Raw genomic sequence first — 17,671 nt, forward strand, 5'->3', positions numbered from 1 at the left:
ATCAGTTCGAAACTCAACTTGGTTTCCCCATATAAAGCTTCTAAACTTGTCAGCTGCCCACTTAATAGCTAAAGCTTCCTTCTCTATAGTGGCATATGAAATCTCTGCTCCCTTAAGCAATCTCGATGCAAAAGCAATTATTGCTTCCTGACCATCCTTCTCTTGAGACAACACCGCTCCCAAGCCTATGTTGCTGGCATCCGTAGTGATGATAATCTTGTCATCCGTACAAAAATTCTTTAATGCAGGAGCAGAATTTATCACATTTTTTATAAAATTGAATTCATTTTCACATTCCACATTCCATTCAAACAACTTTCTCTTGAGCGCCTCTCGTAATGGAACGGTATGGATGGCAAAATCCTTGACAAATTTTGAGTAATATTCAGCCATACCAATAAATGTAAGAATCTCATCTTTGTTACTCGGGCTCGGCATTCTCACAATGGTGTTGACCAATTGTGGTTTTGGAAAAATTCCTTCTGCTGTAATTTTATGTCCCAAATATTCGATTTCAGTGCAATTTATCTTACATTTGTCCTTGCTTAAAGTCATGCCTGCATCACATAATTTTTGACATACATGTAATAACCTCTTGTCATGTAGTTCTTGAGTGACGGCATGAATTAATATATCGTCTTGAAAACAAATCACTCCTTCAGTATTCTTGAAAATACTATACATAACCTTCTGGAAGACTGATGCTGCCGACACTAATCCGAAAGGCATTCTTTTAAATTGATACAAAGCATCAGGAGTTATGAAAGCAGTAAGTTTCCTTGAACGTCTGTGAAGTTTAATCTGATGATAAGCAGATGATAGGTCTAACGTTGAAAATATTTTAGAGGGTCCAATAGTAGAAACAATTTCTTGTATATTTGGTAGAGGATGGCGATCAGGTATGACACATTTGTTCAATTCACGTAAGTCAACACAAATTCTAAGTTTTCCTGATTTTTTTCTTATAACAACAAGTGGAGAGACCCATTCGCTGGCATCAATACTTTCTATGATTCCATCTTCTTCCATTTTCCTTATTTCCTTACTGACTTCTTCTCGTACAGCTAAAGGAATGCTTCTTAATCTTTGGGCTATAGGTTTTTGGTCTGGTTTGAGTAATATCTGATGGGTATAACCTTGAAGACATCCTATCTTATCTCGGAAAACCTTTTGCAAACCAGCTTTACGTATAACATCACTGCCATTAATCAATTCAGAATTGCCATTACTTATAGACAAAACTGATTCCTCACTGGTGGAATCCACTTTCACTCGTAATTTGCTCTGGTGAGTCCAGCTGAGTAGAGCAGTTTTCCCTTCACCAGTGATGTATATCTTGCCTTTGGCAGTTCTGTTCTTAAATTTCAACTTTCCCCAATGCCACCCGATGACATTGATCTTCACACCTCCATAGGCTCTTGGATTAATATCCGTCTCATGTAGATACTCATGTTTATTCTTGTTCCAAAATGGTCTTGGTAGTAGCGTATATTTTGCACCAGTATCAATCATCATACATACTTCATTGCCATCAATGGACACCATAGCTCTGGGACTTTCCAACACCTCCTCATCATCATCATCATCAGTTATGGTACATACGCAATCCTCTTGAACTTCCTTCTCACTGCGATCACTATCAGAATTGTCTCCTATCCAGTTCATGGCATTATCACGTGATCTGCAACATTTAGAGAAGTGACCTTTCCCTTTGCACTTGTTGCAAATGATCTTCAATGCTGGACAATCTGGGTCATCAGCCCAATGATTCACGTTGCCACATCTGTAACACCTTCCTTGGCGCTTTTTTCCCAATTTCCTTAATTGATTCTCTGGACTGTTTTTCTTAGAAACTTCGTATGATGAACCTTTTTGACCATATTTGCTTGACCTTTTGTCCGTTCTCAACAAATTGTATTGTTTAGTGACAGATCTCCTCTTAATGGTATTATCATTGATCATGGAAATTGACTCCTCGTCAGGTGTATCATGCATTTTACTATTGCTGCTTCCTATTTTTACTTGTTTCATCTTACTCTCCAATTCTTTAACACACTCTTCCGTGTGTTCTACTTCTTTTGCCACTCGGAGAACAGTGTCAAGGGAAGGATCACTTTCAGACCACAATCTTTCCCTCACTTTGCTACTGCGACACTCTAACATAAACTGGTCTCTGAGTCTCTCATCCAGTTGCTCATTGAAATTGCATGACTTTGCTAATTTCCTTAATGCAGTGACGAACTTTTCCACGCTTTCTCCCTCCTCCTGTGTGCGTTTGCCGAACTTGTAACGTTCCAAAATTATGCTCACCTTCTCCTCAAAGTGTTTGTCAATTTTTTTTACAGCTTGCTGGTATTCATTTAGATCCACACTCTCCTCTTCTGGTAATTCTGGAAGTGTTTCATATTTTTCTTGTCCAACAGGACCTAAACAGTGCAAGAGTAATGACTTCCTCTTCTCTGCACTACAATTGGGACCACAAATCACCCCTGCATAATGTTCAAAGGACTTTATCCACCTCTTCCAAGGCAAAGCAGGTTCATCAGTGCTAGGCATAAAGAAAGCAGGTGGAGGCACACTGCTAAATGCCATGACAATTTGTGTTTATTAGAACACAGACTGTGTATGTATGATTCAGTTAAGGCCCCGTAAAGTGCAAAACTGCGCAAGTCCAAGTTCTGCCTGAATACTGTGTATAGGTCACAGTAATGTCCGGGAAGCGTGATGTGCACAGTGCTTTCCTACAGAATCGTTACAAGTATGTGTGTCTTTAATTTTGATTAAGCAAATATGTTAAATACATCTTTTATCAGTAGAGAAATGGATTCTTAATATAAATCAGGAGGTGAGCGTTCAACTTGTATAGTGGTTAACATAAAGTATTCCATGAAATTGCGATGAAAGCAAAATAGGTAACTCTGCCTTCGATGATGTGCTGTCTCTTCAGCGCTTTCAACGTGTGTATGAAACGCAGGCTTGCGTTGGAAGAAAAACGGCGTACTGTGCCTTTAAAGGTGCCTTCCTTCTTCAGCGCATTCAACGCATGCGCGAAGTCCAATTAGAAGTGTAAACGGAAGAAGCCGAAAGGAAGGGCTAAGACGGCTTAGTGATGTGTAGCACGGCCCAGCAACAGCAATCGAATTTCACACATGCCGCATATGGAGCGAATGAAACGCGGCACTGGCGTGAAATATTTGAGACGAAATGGGAAACGTTACCTTCAGGAACTAGAAGACGGGGCCACTACTACGCCCGGGCATGAGCGGAGCGGCTCCGTACACAATGATGAGGCAATAGTTCAATTGGAGCCATCCTCGTCGCCAAATGAAGTGGACCGGGACAGGAGTAAGTTATGAAACAGTAGGAGGCAGTTGTAAATATAAGTATATTTAATGGATAGTATATATAATAATACAAATAGGTTACAAGGAAGGAAAGAGGAGGGAGACCGCTTGTAGCAACGAGAGCTGGACAGTTATCGTTCAATTGCAGTCCTCTCTTCTAGAACTCTATTGAGACCTGAGTTCTTAGTGTTCTGATTCTGCATACCATGATGTGATCAGGCATGTCCCACAGAGATCAGGCAGCTTCTATCAGAATGGTAATATACTACACCAAACTACAAATCACAAACCAATAGATGTATGGAAACCCAAATGAAACATAGGGCCAAGGGCTGCTTGTGAAATAATGACCAGGCGCGATGAAGCACGAACAGGAACATTAGAGGAGACACTGAAAGAGTCAACCTTACAGAGGACAAAGGGTCTTCCATTGTAAAAATTAGTAGCATCTGGGGGAGACAGGCTCCCATTTTCAGAGAAGGGTCTGTTACTCTTCCGTGCATAGGAAGCATGTATGACTTTTAGGAATGTCGAGCCAGGGGGCTGCCCAGAGACTGCTGCAGGGGCCGTGGAGGGAGTTTGAGGCTCTGTATTGTCCATGCCTTTTCTCCTCTTATGGGAGCTAAAATTGTCTTTCTGATGCTCAAAGTCAGGTGTCTTGAGCAGCCTTGGGACAAGAAATCATCACGGCGTGTTCAGAACTGGTACTTTATGTGATTCTAATGGATCAATGCAAGTTTAATCACTTAACAGTGGAGGACTTTGACAGCCACATCCTAGGGCCACATGGTAAAATTAAGAGGCCGCATGAATGCAGTTTGTGTTGCTGCAATTAAGAGGTTAAGATGTTCTATTTGTGTTCATTAAGGAGGACATATGCACCAGGCAGAGATGCTTACAGACAGCTGCCTGGGCAATCCTGCAGCCAGGTGCCTTTGTTGATATGTCATGTGAGGGACCATCCAAAGTAAGACTTCCTAACAACGGTAAGAAGTAAAAAGAAGGTCGCCCGTGAGGAGAGATGTCCTGAGCAGCGCATGACGGAGGAGCAGTAATGCTTGCTTTACAGAGCATAACTGGAGCACTTTTGGGGTTTGGGTTGCTTGCGCTGCAACCCAAAAGCCCCCTTAGGAATGTTGTCCGATGAATTTCAGAGTATTTTAGCCATAACTTCAGTGAATGAACGCTTCTTCCCTGAATTGCAATTTCTTTTCATGATAAACAATAGCAGTTGTACTGTGCAGAGCGAGCATGGCCGACCTCTCCCAGTGCCTGGCCATTGGTGAGCCACGGAAAGCAGCCACTGGGCCTGGTCTAGAAGCTCTTCTTAAGGTGTGTGTTGTGTAAGTCAGATTGCTTGTGAGGTGTGGGGGCTTGCAGTGTCATTGACTTCACATGTATTTGAAGCACATTAAGCAGGTGATAGGTAGCTCAAACATGTACAGCCTCTGCCCCCTCTACATGGAGGTGGAATGCGATCTGTAGAGTGGGCAACTTAGAATGATCTGTCTGAACAGAGGAAGAATACCATGAATACTGAAATCAATCACTTTATGTGCCCACAGATCAGAGGCCATGACCCCACAGTGGCCCAGACCGCTCTATTGCACTAAAACCAGAAACCAATCTCAATACAATCCTGTCTTTTCTTCAATAGGTATAAGGATGACTTACTCGCGGCTGAAAAGTGTGCACGCTACATAGTAAATGACTACGTCTTGACTATAAAGGACGTTTCTGAAGAGGATGCTGGAAGTTACACCATCGTGTTGAAAATACCACAATGGAACTTGACTAAAACCCTGACGAGCAGACTCACTGTGAATGGTAAGTCTGCCTAAGGTCTTTGCGTTTCCAGTTGCTGGGCTGCCGACTCACCTGGCCTTCACCGCATGATGTACTCACGGTGGCCATTTTGGGGTGTCTTTCTTACCTCAGGCTTCCTCTCATTCATGCATGTTTCTCTGCTATGTGTGTGTGGTTCTAAATGCACTGCCTGGTGGCGATTCCACCCTTCTTTGTGTCTTTTCAGTGAAGCCGCAGATTTATGAAAAGGCAGTCTCCTTTCAAGACCCTAGTCTATACCCGTTGGGCAGCAAGCAAACGCTGACGTGCACCGTGTATGGCGTCCCTCCACCGACAATCAAGTGGATATGGCAACCCTGTGGGCACAATTATTCCCGGCCTTGGTAAGAACATTATTTTAGCTTTGTTCAATTTGTATTTACCAAAAGTTGAAATGAAGAAAAAAAAGACATAGTAGGGGCCAATCCCATTCAGATCCCGGCCAGGGGTGTTGCTAGGTCTGGAAAAGATCCGGGGCTAAGCTAATGCTGGGACTGTCTGGACTGGGGGCTAGCTAGCCTTTTGGTTGTAGTCCCTGAGCTTCTATCCTGGGTTACAACCAAAAGACCCAGGGCTATAGCCCCCTCAGCCCCCCCACCCCAGCAATGCCTCTGATCCCAGCTCTGTAGTATTTTATTGCGGAGAGATGAGGTTGCCTAGTGGCTAAGCTGCTGCCCGTGGTCCCTTGACACGTGGGTTCTCATCCAGGTTCTGGCACCAGGATGTTCATTTATTTATTTGTATTTGTTTGTATATTACACGACATAGCCCCAAAGACAAAGAAAGTTCATATAGCTTGAGACTATGAGGTAAGAGGGTGAATTTCCATAGAGACATTTGTGGGTCAAGGAGATAACTTTGAAGTGTATCCTCGCAGCCACTGGCAGCCAGTGTAGTTATTTCCTAGCGGATATATGATTCTTGCGTATCGCTTTACATACCTGTGCCTCAAATTGTAAACAAGTGCAATGTAACATGGATATGTATAAAACAACTGTGCAGTGTGACACATAGTGCTGTCTCATTGGTCCCCACCCCACCTCTGAGTTACTAATCCCATCTCAACCGCACACCATACTTTTCTAGGGCCATAAGGTGGTGTTGAGTACCACCTGCCACACTGAGCAGTGATGCACTTTAATCCTATTACCATATGCAAGTGTCCATCAAGATGGTAAACTGCATGCCACCTAAGCACCCTGCGTTCAGCATCACACCCCTTCCCCACGGCTGGAAAATCAGTGCCTTATGCTGTAACACCACCTTACCTCACATGTTGCCCTCCAACCTTGTGCAGTGCTCCATTGCTTTAGAGCTAGGTTTGGGCTGCATACAACCCCAATGCACATTTCCAGGGGATATTAATTAGTGCTATTGAATATGCCTATCTGTGTACTGTCCTCATTTCACCAAAATCACAGGGGCAGTAGAAGTGACTTCACGCTGCCTTTGGCAGGAGTCTTGAATTCTGATGAAATTCCAGTCACTGGATAAAGAAATGGGGTCATTCCTTTATGTGTTGTTGTAAAGAGCTACCCAGCACCTTACAAACGTCTTGCGCAGAATTACAAAGGGTGAAAGGACACAAGATTCATAGCACTTCAGTTGTAAGATCGAAATGTTACTGCCATGCAGTAAGAGGAGGAGAGGGCAGAAAAGCAGCCATTGGACCTATGCAGTGGAAACATTGGTTTTCCGGCTGCAACAGACTGTCTTCACTCGGATGCCATATCGATGGTAAAGACTTGATGTGGGTGTGGGAATACTCGAAGTTTCATAGCCCGTGCTCGGATTGCTAGAGAAAAGCCACCTGAAGACATCTCACCCGCTGTGTGGAGGAACAAAAAGGCTGAAACTGCAGTAAGCTATAAGTATTATAGCCAGTAAGACAGCTCAGTAAGTAAAGATAATTTCTCAGCAACCCAATTGAATGGGTCTAAAAGAAGAATAAAACAGGTTTCAACACACTCAACTCATTTGAGCCTTTACCTCTGCTTGCCAAAAAAAAAGCTGCTTTGCTGAGACATCTGTTTGGACCTGTCAGCCCTTGCACTGCCATTGTTGTGGTTTGCCATCTGTTAATGGTGGCAGATGTGGGATCTCCCGGCCACCTTCCAATCACATGGCATCCATCTAAAAAAGGCATAACCGCACTGCACACATTAGACTTTTAAGTGAATCTTGTAAATCTCACATCATATTCAGTTTAAAAACTGGAATGTAATCACGTTCTTCCGAGCAGCTCTTTCGAAATGAACCAATATTACCATTATTCGCTGTGATGGGCTGCTCAGCAATGTTGTGATTTCCGTCACCGCAGACGATAACACACCACAGAGCAGACAGTTCATTCAGCCCCCGTTAGTAAAGAGTCCTCAGTTGTTGTTGTACGGTACGTTATAGGTGGACATGTGTGGGGTCAGAGATACAAACAGGTTGAATGACAGAGGAGTGGATTTAAAGGAGCAATTGAGCAAAATAAAAAGAAATCATCAGTCCCTCCTTCTACGTTGGGAAGATTCAACAATATTACACTTGAGGAGCTTGGTGCCAGAGATTCAGCCATATTACACTGAGGAGCTCAGTGCCACAGATTTGGCTGTATTACTCCTGCGGAGCTCGGTGCCAGAGATTCAGCCATATTACACTTAAGGAGCTCGGTGCCAGAGATTCAGCCATATTACTCTTGTGGAACTCGGTGCCAGAGATTCAGCCATATTACACCTGAGGAGCTTGGGGTCAAAGATTCAACCATATCACACTTGGGGAGCTTGGTTCCAGAGATTCAGCAGTATTCTCTTGAGGAGCTTGGTGCCAGAGAAGTAGCTGTATTACACTTGAGGAGCTTGGTGCCAGATAGTAAGCCACTTTGCTCTTGAGGAGCTTGGTGCCAGAGATTTGGCTGTATTACTTTTTAGGGCCTTGGTGTCAGAGAATCAATCATTTTACACTTGAGGAGCTTGGTGCCAGAGATTCAGCAATATTTCTCTTGAGGAGCTTGTTGCCAGAGATTTGGCTATATTGCTTTTGAGGAGCTCAATGCCAGAGATGTGGCTGTCTTACTCTTGAGGAGCTCAGTGCAAGAGATTCGTGTGTATTACTCTTGAGGAGCTCAGTGCCAGACATTCAGTCGTATTACTCTTGAGGAGCTTGGTGCCAAAGATTTGGCTGTATTTCCCCAGTACTTACCTCACTGTGATTACTAAGCATCTCAACGTTGAGATCCTCTGGGGGGGTAATTGAAGAGAGTTGATTGCCTGTAGAAAAGGCCTAAAGTGGTGCAGATGGAGGGATGTCATCGAAACCCCTGTTCGACATACGATTAATGGACTTTGTATTGGGTAAGCAGATCCTCTCCGTAATCTCATTTATGCTTCAACTCTGCCACAATGCCTAGATGTGGAGCGGTGCACACTTAGCCCAGATATCTTTTCCCTCTGCTGATTCTAAATTTACAATGTTATTGTGCTTGGCAGGTTGTCTGAGAGAGCGAGTGGTAGCCTCGAGATTCATTAAGAAAGGCAGAGAGCAGCGGAGCAGCGGGAGGACAGTGCGCCGTCGCGGAGGGTGATAACTATGGCCTTGTCCAGAATAGGCCATGGGAGTTTTCTTATCTGACTTTGTCAGGAGGTGCTGGGAGCTTCCTGTGCGAAATCAGGAGCGTATGCTGCTTTCCTCTCGTTGTTTGGCTTCCTCCCCTGTACGAGACCCTTCCCAGTCCAGTAATTATCTTTGCATCTTCAAACATGGCACAATCCACATCCTTAAGCACTTGTGGTATTTTGAAGAATCGGCCTGCTCTCCTCCCCACCCCCACACACTCTTCAGTGTTGCTTCTTAAAAGCAACATGGGCCAATATTTATTTTTACAAATAATTTAAAAAAGTCACAGAAATAAATATTCACAACTGGAGTCGCACAGCAGAGGTAATGCCAGTTCACAACAGGCCCCACCGTCTGTCCTTGGGAACCGCGGCCTCCAGAGCTAGTTCCTTGGGTCAGATCATGGCTATGCACTGCGAGCTTCCTGTGGATGCCGAGTGCCAGGATCTCTACTTTGGCGCCCTCTTCCTCTCCCCCTTTCCTGATTCGTGCATTCAAAAAGGAACTAATGACTTCTGCTGGAGAGGGCCCTGGAGCCTAATGGAAGCAAAAGTTAGTGCGAGAATGGAAGCCCGGGACTGCGGACCTGGGATGGATTTGTGAAGGGCAACAGGCCACTGGCTTGTGGACTGCTCTAATCTGTTAGATAGCTAGAATGATGCGCACATCACATAGCCATATTATGGCTAACAACGTTTTTATACTTTCCCCTGGTCATTATGCTTTCCCTCCAAAAAGGGTCCCTGCCCCAAAATGTTTTACTGTGGCCAAATACTTCAAGGTGCGCAAAAGGAATGAATTACAATGCCAACCCTGTAGACAGCCGTGAGAAATCAAGGACGCAGACAGCCCAAATCACGCATCTTCCATAAGTTACGATATTTAGGTAGGGTGACCAGACATCCCGGTTTTGCCAGGACTGTCAGGGTATTTGCGCCTCCGTCCCGGGTTCCAATGACTTTTTTAGTATAAAAACCCTGTCCCGGGATTTGGGAATCGGGTGGATACCATCCCATTTTTTGTCCGGATGTAATGATTTTTCCATCAGTTTGGCCAAAAAACGGGATCGTATCCACCTGATCCGCAAATCCCAGACAGGGTTTTAAAACTTAAAATAGTCTTGGAACCCCAGGCGCTCTCTTCACTCGATTTTCACCCCCTCACACATACTTTCCTCCGGATCCAACACACGTTCTGTTGCTTCAACATGACACGGGACAGGCCACCCACATAGAAGTAGGACTAGCTTCGCTGCTGAAGCTGTAGTCCTACTTCTATGTCAGCGGCCTGTCCTGATTTTTTATTTTCAAAATCTGGTCACCCTATATTTAGGGTGCAGCTGCTTTCCAATACAAAATTCCCCAGAGCAAATCCTCTGCAATGACCACCCTTCCCTCTTCTAGTGTATACTTTCTCATTACTGACCTTTTCACAAGCTGTGTCTCCAATAGAAACACTCCCGGTTGAAAAAAGGTGTTTCTCCATTTTGTCGAATGGCATTTTTTTTTTACCATCCATTTGACCACAAATCTATATGTGGTAAATTGTTGAATTGTATATAAAGGGAGGTGGGGTTGGGGATTAAAAAGGGGGCAAATGGGGCCTCCCCCTGCATTTGTGTGGTAATAAACAGGACAAAATCAGCCCCAAAAAAAGATGGCATTATGTTATTCGGCAAAATAAATGGCAGAAGCCTAGTAGATTAGAAAAAGTATGCGGTCAACCACCCCTGGTCATGACCATTATCCACTCTTTTATGATGTTGCGCTCGGACTCTGCTGTTCCACTGCCTTTCACATGCATGTTATTTCATGTTACTGGGATTTACACGGCACTGCCATTTTGCATCTTCTCCAGGCGCTCGGGCGCATCTGAACTAACAGTGGGATTGTGGGGTTATGTCAGTGGGGAGAGAGGGAACATGCAAGCACGCTTTGCTGCTGTGAACAGGTATGCAGGCGAGAAGTGCCCTGAGGGTGTGCAGGCCTGTTTCTATGAGTTCTGTCGAGAGTATGGAGGCGTGTATGTCCAGAGGGGAGCCTCATATGCCCGTGGTGTTAGGATGCGTTGACCAGGGCTCTGATATGTTACTTGGCTGCTGAGCTGTGGTGGTCTGCTGTTTGATGCATGTTGGGATTGTTGTTCTGTTGCCGTGCATGTGTGGCTTCGTTTATCTAAGTATTGTGGGTTATAACAGAGAATTTTAGAATGTGAGCATGCTGGTGTGGGAAGCAGTCACTGGATGCCTCGATATGCAGGTTGGTGAGAGACTCGGGCAATCTTGAAGCCACATATAGCAAATCATAACATGACATAGCAAGGCATGAAAGGAATACAAAAAAGCATTAGAAGTCATTACAAAGCTTGAGAAAGGCCCAACAAGGCAGGCCAACCTGCGCTCGTTCCCATTTATTTTTCTCACGATGCCACTGGCAAACCCTCTCTCTTGATCTTTCACCCTCTCTCTTTCCCTCTTCTTCTCCCTTCCCTCGCCACAGTGTACCCTGTGTTCAACAAGGATCTGGGAATTGGCAGATAAGAGGCAGGGGCAATCTAGAGACTCTCTACTCATTACCATAAGCAACGTGCTAAGTGTTATACGAGGCATACATTTAAGCCCCAGGCAAAGGGCTGCCTTATATATGACAACCACAGGCACTCTTTTGAGCTTCCTTTAAAAAAAATTTATTTTATTGTTCATTTATAACGAGCTTAATACCAGCGAGTGGTTTCTAAGTGCAGGATTGTGATTCAAACCTATGTTGGGCTGCGTTGTCATGCTTCCTAAGACAAACTCATTGCCCCTGAGCTATCCTTCCTTAATGTGTTTGTTGGCAGGCTGAGAGCTGCCACAAATCTCATTCTAAATACCTCTGTTGCTGTGCTCTCTGGGCTTGTTGGGTAATTTCTTTGAGTGGGCAAGGGTCCAGAGGCCAGAATCTCTGCAAATGTCTCCCATTCGTCTACCCCGGTGCCTGCAATAAGCCTCAAACCCCTCTCACCAAGTTTACACAGCGACAGGTCAAAACGTGAATCCCCCAGCACCTGCTCCCATTCACCTGGCGCTGAGGCAGCTCCATTACTTCAGCATCAAAACGATGCTGAAACCACTGCAGGGTGTTCTGCTATTAATGGCAAGGAAGATGAAATGAGAAGCAAGAAAGATCAAAAGCAGTGTGGCGCTTCCCCAAAGGGCCCCACAAAACAGGCTCCACCATTCATGAGCCTAGAAGGAATGCTGTTGCTGCAGGAAATAGAATACAAAGGGCTTCGGTTGGGGTTTCCTTGGGATTTTCTACACGGTTTATCAAATATATGCTTGGATAATGCAAGCAAAAATAGATTTATTTCAGACATGGGCCTTTAAAACTGCACAGGGAATTCCCATTTTCCCAGACGTGTGTGTTGGAAAAAGGCTGCAGGAGGTTTGGTTTGCTAATGGTAGAGAGAGGGCGTGGCCAAGAGGCAAACATAGGCCTCTTTTCACATGAAAGTTTCTTTCTGTTTGAAAATGCAGCCACAAAATAGGCCTAAACTCTTTTCCTAGTTCCCATGCATCTCCCATCTTACGTGGCTAAAAAGTACACTTCCTGATAACATCAAGGGTCTCTAGAACACTGCTGTTCGAAAAACTTGATTTCATGCTGCAGTCTGGTAGGGCTCATACATGGACCACTGTGCTTGAGAACGTTTGGGGGCTTCTTCAATATATACAAATGGCAGAAGGCTCAGAGGCCCTGCTACTCAGCAGAAGCCTTACCTTGAAGTCTTTGCCATCCAGTGCTAGAGGGATGAAGGGTATGGAATGATTTTGCAGGAAAGAATTTCCTGACAGGCTGCTTTCATCGAACCGCGGCCTTTTGGGCTCTTGCACACTCGTTTACTGCGCACAGCGCAGGCAAAAAGAGGCCGTTGTCTGGATGGTATGGAAGGGGTTTGGGGAAGGGTTGGGGGGTCTGTGTATGTGTGAGGGCAGGGTGAATGTGCCTGCATGTGTGTTATGCATGGGTGGGTTGGGTCAAGGAAACAGGACAACTGGGTCGGTGGTGGCGGGATTGGACCCACTCAATAGTCGTTAGGGAATGGGTGGGTACAGGGGTTGTGGAGTGTCCCTTGCATTAGGAAACTGAAGTGTAGGGTGCCGAAATGGGAAAAAATGATTCCCCGCAACTCTACTTTCGTTGCTCTATTACTCGATTTATTGGAGATGCGACGTTTTCGGAATACAGTAATCACGTAGATCTGGACGAAGAGCCCTTGAGTCACTGTGACTAAAGATTCCGCTTTCCATGGGCGTACAGTCTTTCTGGCAGATATTTCATTGGAGGGATGCACGTTAAAAGAACGTAGACGAAATGCTCGAATTGCAAAATACCGAGACCTACTCTTGTGACTCAGCACTTTCACAGTGAATTTGCTGTTCCTCGAAGAGCGCTGGTTCTTTCTCCTATTTACAGACTTTATAATGTAGCACGTCCAGAAAACACAGCTGCAAAGTGCACGTTTCTGAAAAATAATCATTAACCCATTGTGCTCCTCTGCCCATTGGTCCTGGGCCATGTATTAGCTTCAGCCAAACTGGGGTTAACTATCATGCTAATAAAGTTAATTTCAATTTAAATGTGTGTCAAAGACTTGGCTATGAGTCATGATGCATTGTGATTGGTTGAGCAGTCCTATTTCTAGGCTTCCTGTCGACAGCGTTTCATAAGGGAACTGCATTCATCTGGGAAACCACAGTATCACTTTCACATCGCTTTTTATACCCACCCTTCAAACAACTCCACCGAAATGTACAGAAAACGGGCCTTAATTCGAGTGAACGTGTGGGTTGACGGCGTCTGCCCACTTTTTTTATTCCGAGCCTGGGCTCCGTCCTCCCTGTGTGTTTTCAATTAATGAAAACATTTTTAAAAGCACTTGTGCTGTTTCAATAATAGAGCAGTGTCCGGGATTCGAACCCAGGTCGCTCTGTTCAGAGACAAGCAATTTAGCCTTGAGACTACAATTATCTTGAATCAGATCATTGTAAACCACGCCTACTGACTCTTTGCTGTACAGGATATGTTTTCGTATACATTTTCAGACAACAGGTGCACACCTTTTCTATTTAGCAAGCAATGTTTTTAGAACACATGGTATTTTGGCAAATGCTTATTTGTCCTGTACACTTCCTGAGTTGGGAATGTGACCCTAACATTGAATGTGCACATTTCTTTCACTTTACGTTCACTGTCTGTGACGTCAGACTCCCCACCTTTTTTGGGGGGGACTTGATCCCTGACAGAATTTTTTTTTGTACTATAGAGGTAGAGTTTGAAAGCTAATTTACTATCTGTGTTGTTGTATTCATCTATTACAACAATATATGTAACTGTGGTTGTTTAGCCATTAAATACTGGCTAGATCACATTAATAAGATTTACAATCATTTCCCCACGCATTTTTCAGTATAAACCTGTAAGCTGTCATTGGGAATTCAATGAAAACATGTCACAGCATAAATCGTGTTAATTTTGGAACTACGTGTGATAGGTCATGTAGCCACTGTGCTTTGATCTACTCCCCTGCCACATGTCCTTGTGCCTGATCTGTCTAAAAACCCCTGTTTTCCGCCTCATCTCTGGCTACTGTGCAGGATTTAATTATGCAAGTTTGTTCCAAGGATATTCTTTTCAGTGTGCTCATGGTGTGCTCATGGTGTGGGCTGGCTTTGAGTATGCTCCATTTGCGAAAGCATGCATGATTTGTACAGTAGTCTTTCGGCACATGTGCAAACATAGTATTCCTTGCTTCTACTTTCAAAGTGAAGATCTTGAGTGCTATTGAGATGCTTTTCCCAATCTTTATGGCATGCAACAACAGTTCAAGGTAAAGGTTGGGTAATTGCAACATTTCTAAAATCAAAGCAGTCAATTTCGAGTTATGCATCCCGTAAGCATGTTTTATCTTTTTGTGGAGCCATGGAAAACCCAATGCAAAAACAGGTTTTTTTCACATGTAAATATTCATTAAAGGTGATCATGTATGGTCTGAGAATTCAGATGTAGCCAGGTAAGTTGCTTGACAAATTTGGTGACCTTTCATATATGACTCTGAGTGAATTATTCAGAATGTCTTATTGGTCACAGTGTGGGCTAGCATGCAGTGCCATTTCTGTGGTTATTGTGCTGAATTTTATTGTGTGTGCATCGGTCCATGCATGTTGTTCTTGGTCATGCATGGGCTTCAATGCAGTGCCTATTGTATATGAATATTTTACTGACTATTGTTACACACGTGTTATTCCATTTGTATTGCTGTTGGTCATGCGGGGCTTGTAGGGAGTGTCCACTGTGTATGGCAGTTGACCTGAATTTTATTATCTCTGGGTCATTCCAAGCATATTATTCTGAACCTCTTATCATCATACGTTCATGGTGTCCACTACTATGCGTATGAGTTATCCATGAAATTGCGCATCAGTTCCACAACGGTCATATTGTACATGTACAAATATATCAACTCAGTTTGTTTGCTTAAAAAGTGAATATCTCGAGTTTGGCTGTCCCAATTCTCGAATTATTTGCGATCTGCACCAGTTCAATGTAAGGGCTATTGTATGCCACAGATCTGGGAAAACAAAGCAGACAATTTCAGGATACTTGTTGGGGAGCCTGTTGATTGTGAGTCTATAGAATACCCAATGCACGAATATCTCATATTAAATATGCTTTTCTGCATAAAATCGCACATGAAATTTGGCATCAGTGTTCAGATCTGTCCGGATTGTCTGCCAAATTTGGTGAACTTTCAAGTAAGAGAAGAAACATTACAGCAAGAAGATGTTTTCATTTTCCTATGTACAGTTTCATGTAACCTTAACTATACAGTCACTAATGCAGCTATAATATAGGTTCCTTTTTACATATTTATACATCTAGACCAGTGGTGGAAATGGAAAAAAGTTGGTGGGGATACCACAAGGGCCGGGGGTGGGGGAGGCGGTGTCTGGGGAGACGGGGTTTAGAGGGGGCGGAGCTGGCAGTTAACCTCCGATCAAAGGAAATGTCCAAAATAATAGTTTAAAACAGCAATATCAAACATTCTGGCACAAAAGGAATGAATGGCCATGTGCAACTGTGGGCCACTTTTGCATTGGAGCCGAGCCAATTTTATGTCCCCGTCCAACCCTGGCAGCCAGTATGCGGACGCATAACATTTGCCCACAGCATCATTCACAAACCACACTTTTTCTCCGTGCACGAACCTAAACAAGACAAATCACACAAGGTCACTGGAGTCAGCACACATTAAAATCTGGCCTCTAAAAAATGCACCACATCACATAATATATAACGTATCTGATGTGCTGCATTTTATAGAGGTCATATTTGAATGTGAGATGGCTCCGCGTGTCTCTCTGGTGTTTGTTCTTAGTTGGTTATACAAATAAGTATAACCAACTGAGAATAAACACCAGCGAGACAAAGGAAACTGGTGCACAATGAAAATTAAAGCACCCGAGGGGAGAGTACAAAATAACAAAAATGCTCTGTGCTGTGTGCACAGTCTGCTTGGCAGATTAAACTCCGAGCCCACCAAGGTGCAAGCAGAGCACTGTGCACAAAGAGTACATGGCAGATTAGATTGCGGGCTCGGCAAGGAGCTACTCCACCCACCCCGCCGTTGCAGGCGCTCTTTTTAAAAAAAAATGTAAGTAACCCAGCGCAGAGGATGGGTTGGCGGCTGACTCTAGCCGGATCCCGAGATCTTGCTACACATCTGGTGCCGGATCTCGGATCCGGCGAGAGCCGGCCCAATGACCAGCGCTGATCTAGACATAATGACATTGATGGGTGCTAGTGGCATGATAAAGCCAAGGCCAAAGCTCCAGTAATGTGTAGAAGTCACCAGAACCCTAAGATGTCATTAAAGCACCATAATACTCGACTACCCATTATTACCTTTTGATGTCCCTTGACTAGATCATGGAATGGCATAAAATGTGTCAGAAAGTCGAATAATGTTTTAACAGCCACAATAAGACTTCCATTCTGGATATATGGATGCCTAATATTTTTAAATGAAGCCATGGTCTTGTAAAACCATGGTGACCCCTAAAGTAATATTGTTTGTGTGTTACCCTATTCATTTGACCTCTTTTTGGATAACGCTGGCCACTATCATTGTGACCTTGGGCAAATCCTACTCTTTCAATGACTCTTTGCACCAGGGAAATCTTTGCTCTTGTGTTAATACGGAATGGTATTAGCATTTGTGCAAACGTTGCCCTGGTGCAGAAATTCATTGAAAGTATATCTTTTTTGCCCTGGTGCTAATACTCTGCAAAATTGCACTTGCCATGATGCACATGTTTTAAAATATGGCCCCAAGGTTTTTTTAGACTAGGGCAAACTTTTCCCTAATGCTAATACTGTGCAAAATTGCGCTTGCAACGGTGCAGAGTTTCTGTAATCTGGCCTCTGGTGTGTCCCATTCTTTCTAAATGCATTAATACAACCTGTCCCCGTTCTTGTCTGGTGCTCCTCTGCTGTCAGAGCTAGTTTTGCGCTCCATTAGCACCCAATCCAAAATACATATGGATGCTGTTCTTGCACTTACAGGTTGTACACGTGTTAAGGAATGATAATGGGCCTCATTATGACCGAGTCGTGTTTTTTTCCGGCGCCTGGCTTTGGGGAATTACCGGGGCATTATAGCCCCGGCTGTCCCGGTAATTCCCCGAAGCCAGGCCCAGAAAAAGTAACTTCCCATTCGAGTCCCGTTGGACTCAATGGGAATGGAGAGGACGGAAGCACCGGCACTGTGTGCAACAGTGCCGGTGCTTCCGTCAAAGTCTGCTGGATGGCACCCGCCCGCAGAACTCAGAGTGTGCC

The 17,671-nt window shown here is 44.2% G+C and overlaps 1 protein-coding gene across 1 annotated transcript in view; it reads left to right on the top strand.

The window, feature by feature from the left end:
• The window catches only part of FLT1 (fms related receptor tyrosine kinase 1), a 577,293-nt gene that overhangs the window by 155,650 nt on the left and 403,972 nt on the right, over positions 1 to 17,671 (top strand). Inside the window, exons 9-10 of the mRNA XM_069639312.1 lie at positions 5,002 to 5,171; positions 5,377 to 5,533. Coding sequence (XP_069495413.1) covers positions 5,002 to 5,171; positions 5,377 to 5,533 — 327 coding nt within the window. The remainder of the gene's footprint in view (positions 1 to 5,001; positions 5,172 to 5,376; positions 5,534 to 17,671) is intronic.

Source organism: Ambystoma mexicanum, chromosome 7q, assembly GCF_040938575.1.
Source record: "Ambystoma mexicanum isolate Mex_15411 chromosome 7q, UKY_AmexF1_1, whole genome shotgun sequence".
In the NCBI taxonomy this organism is placed as follows: Eukaryota; Metazoa; Chordata; class Amphibia; order Caudata; family Ambystomatidae; genus Ambystoma; species Ambystoma mexicanum.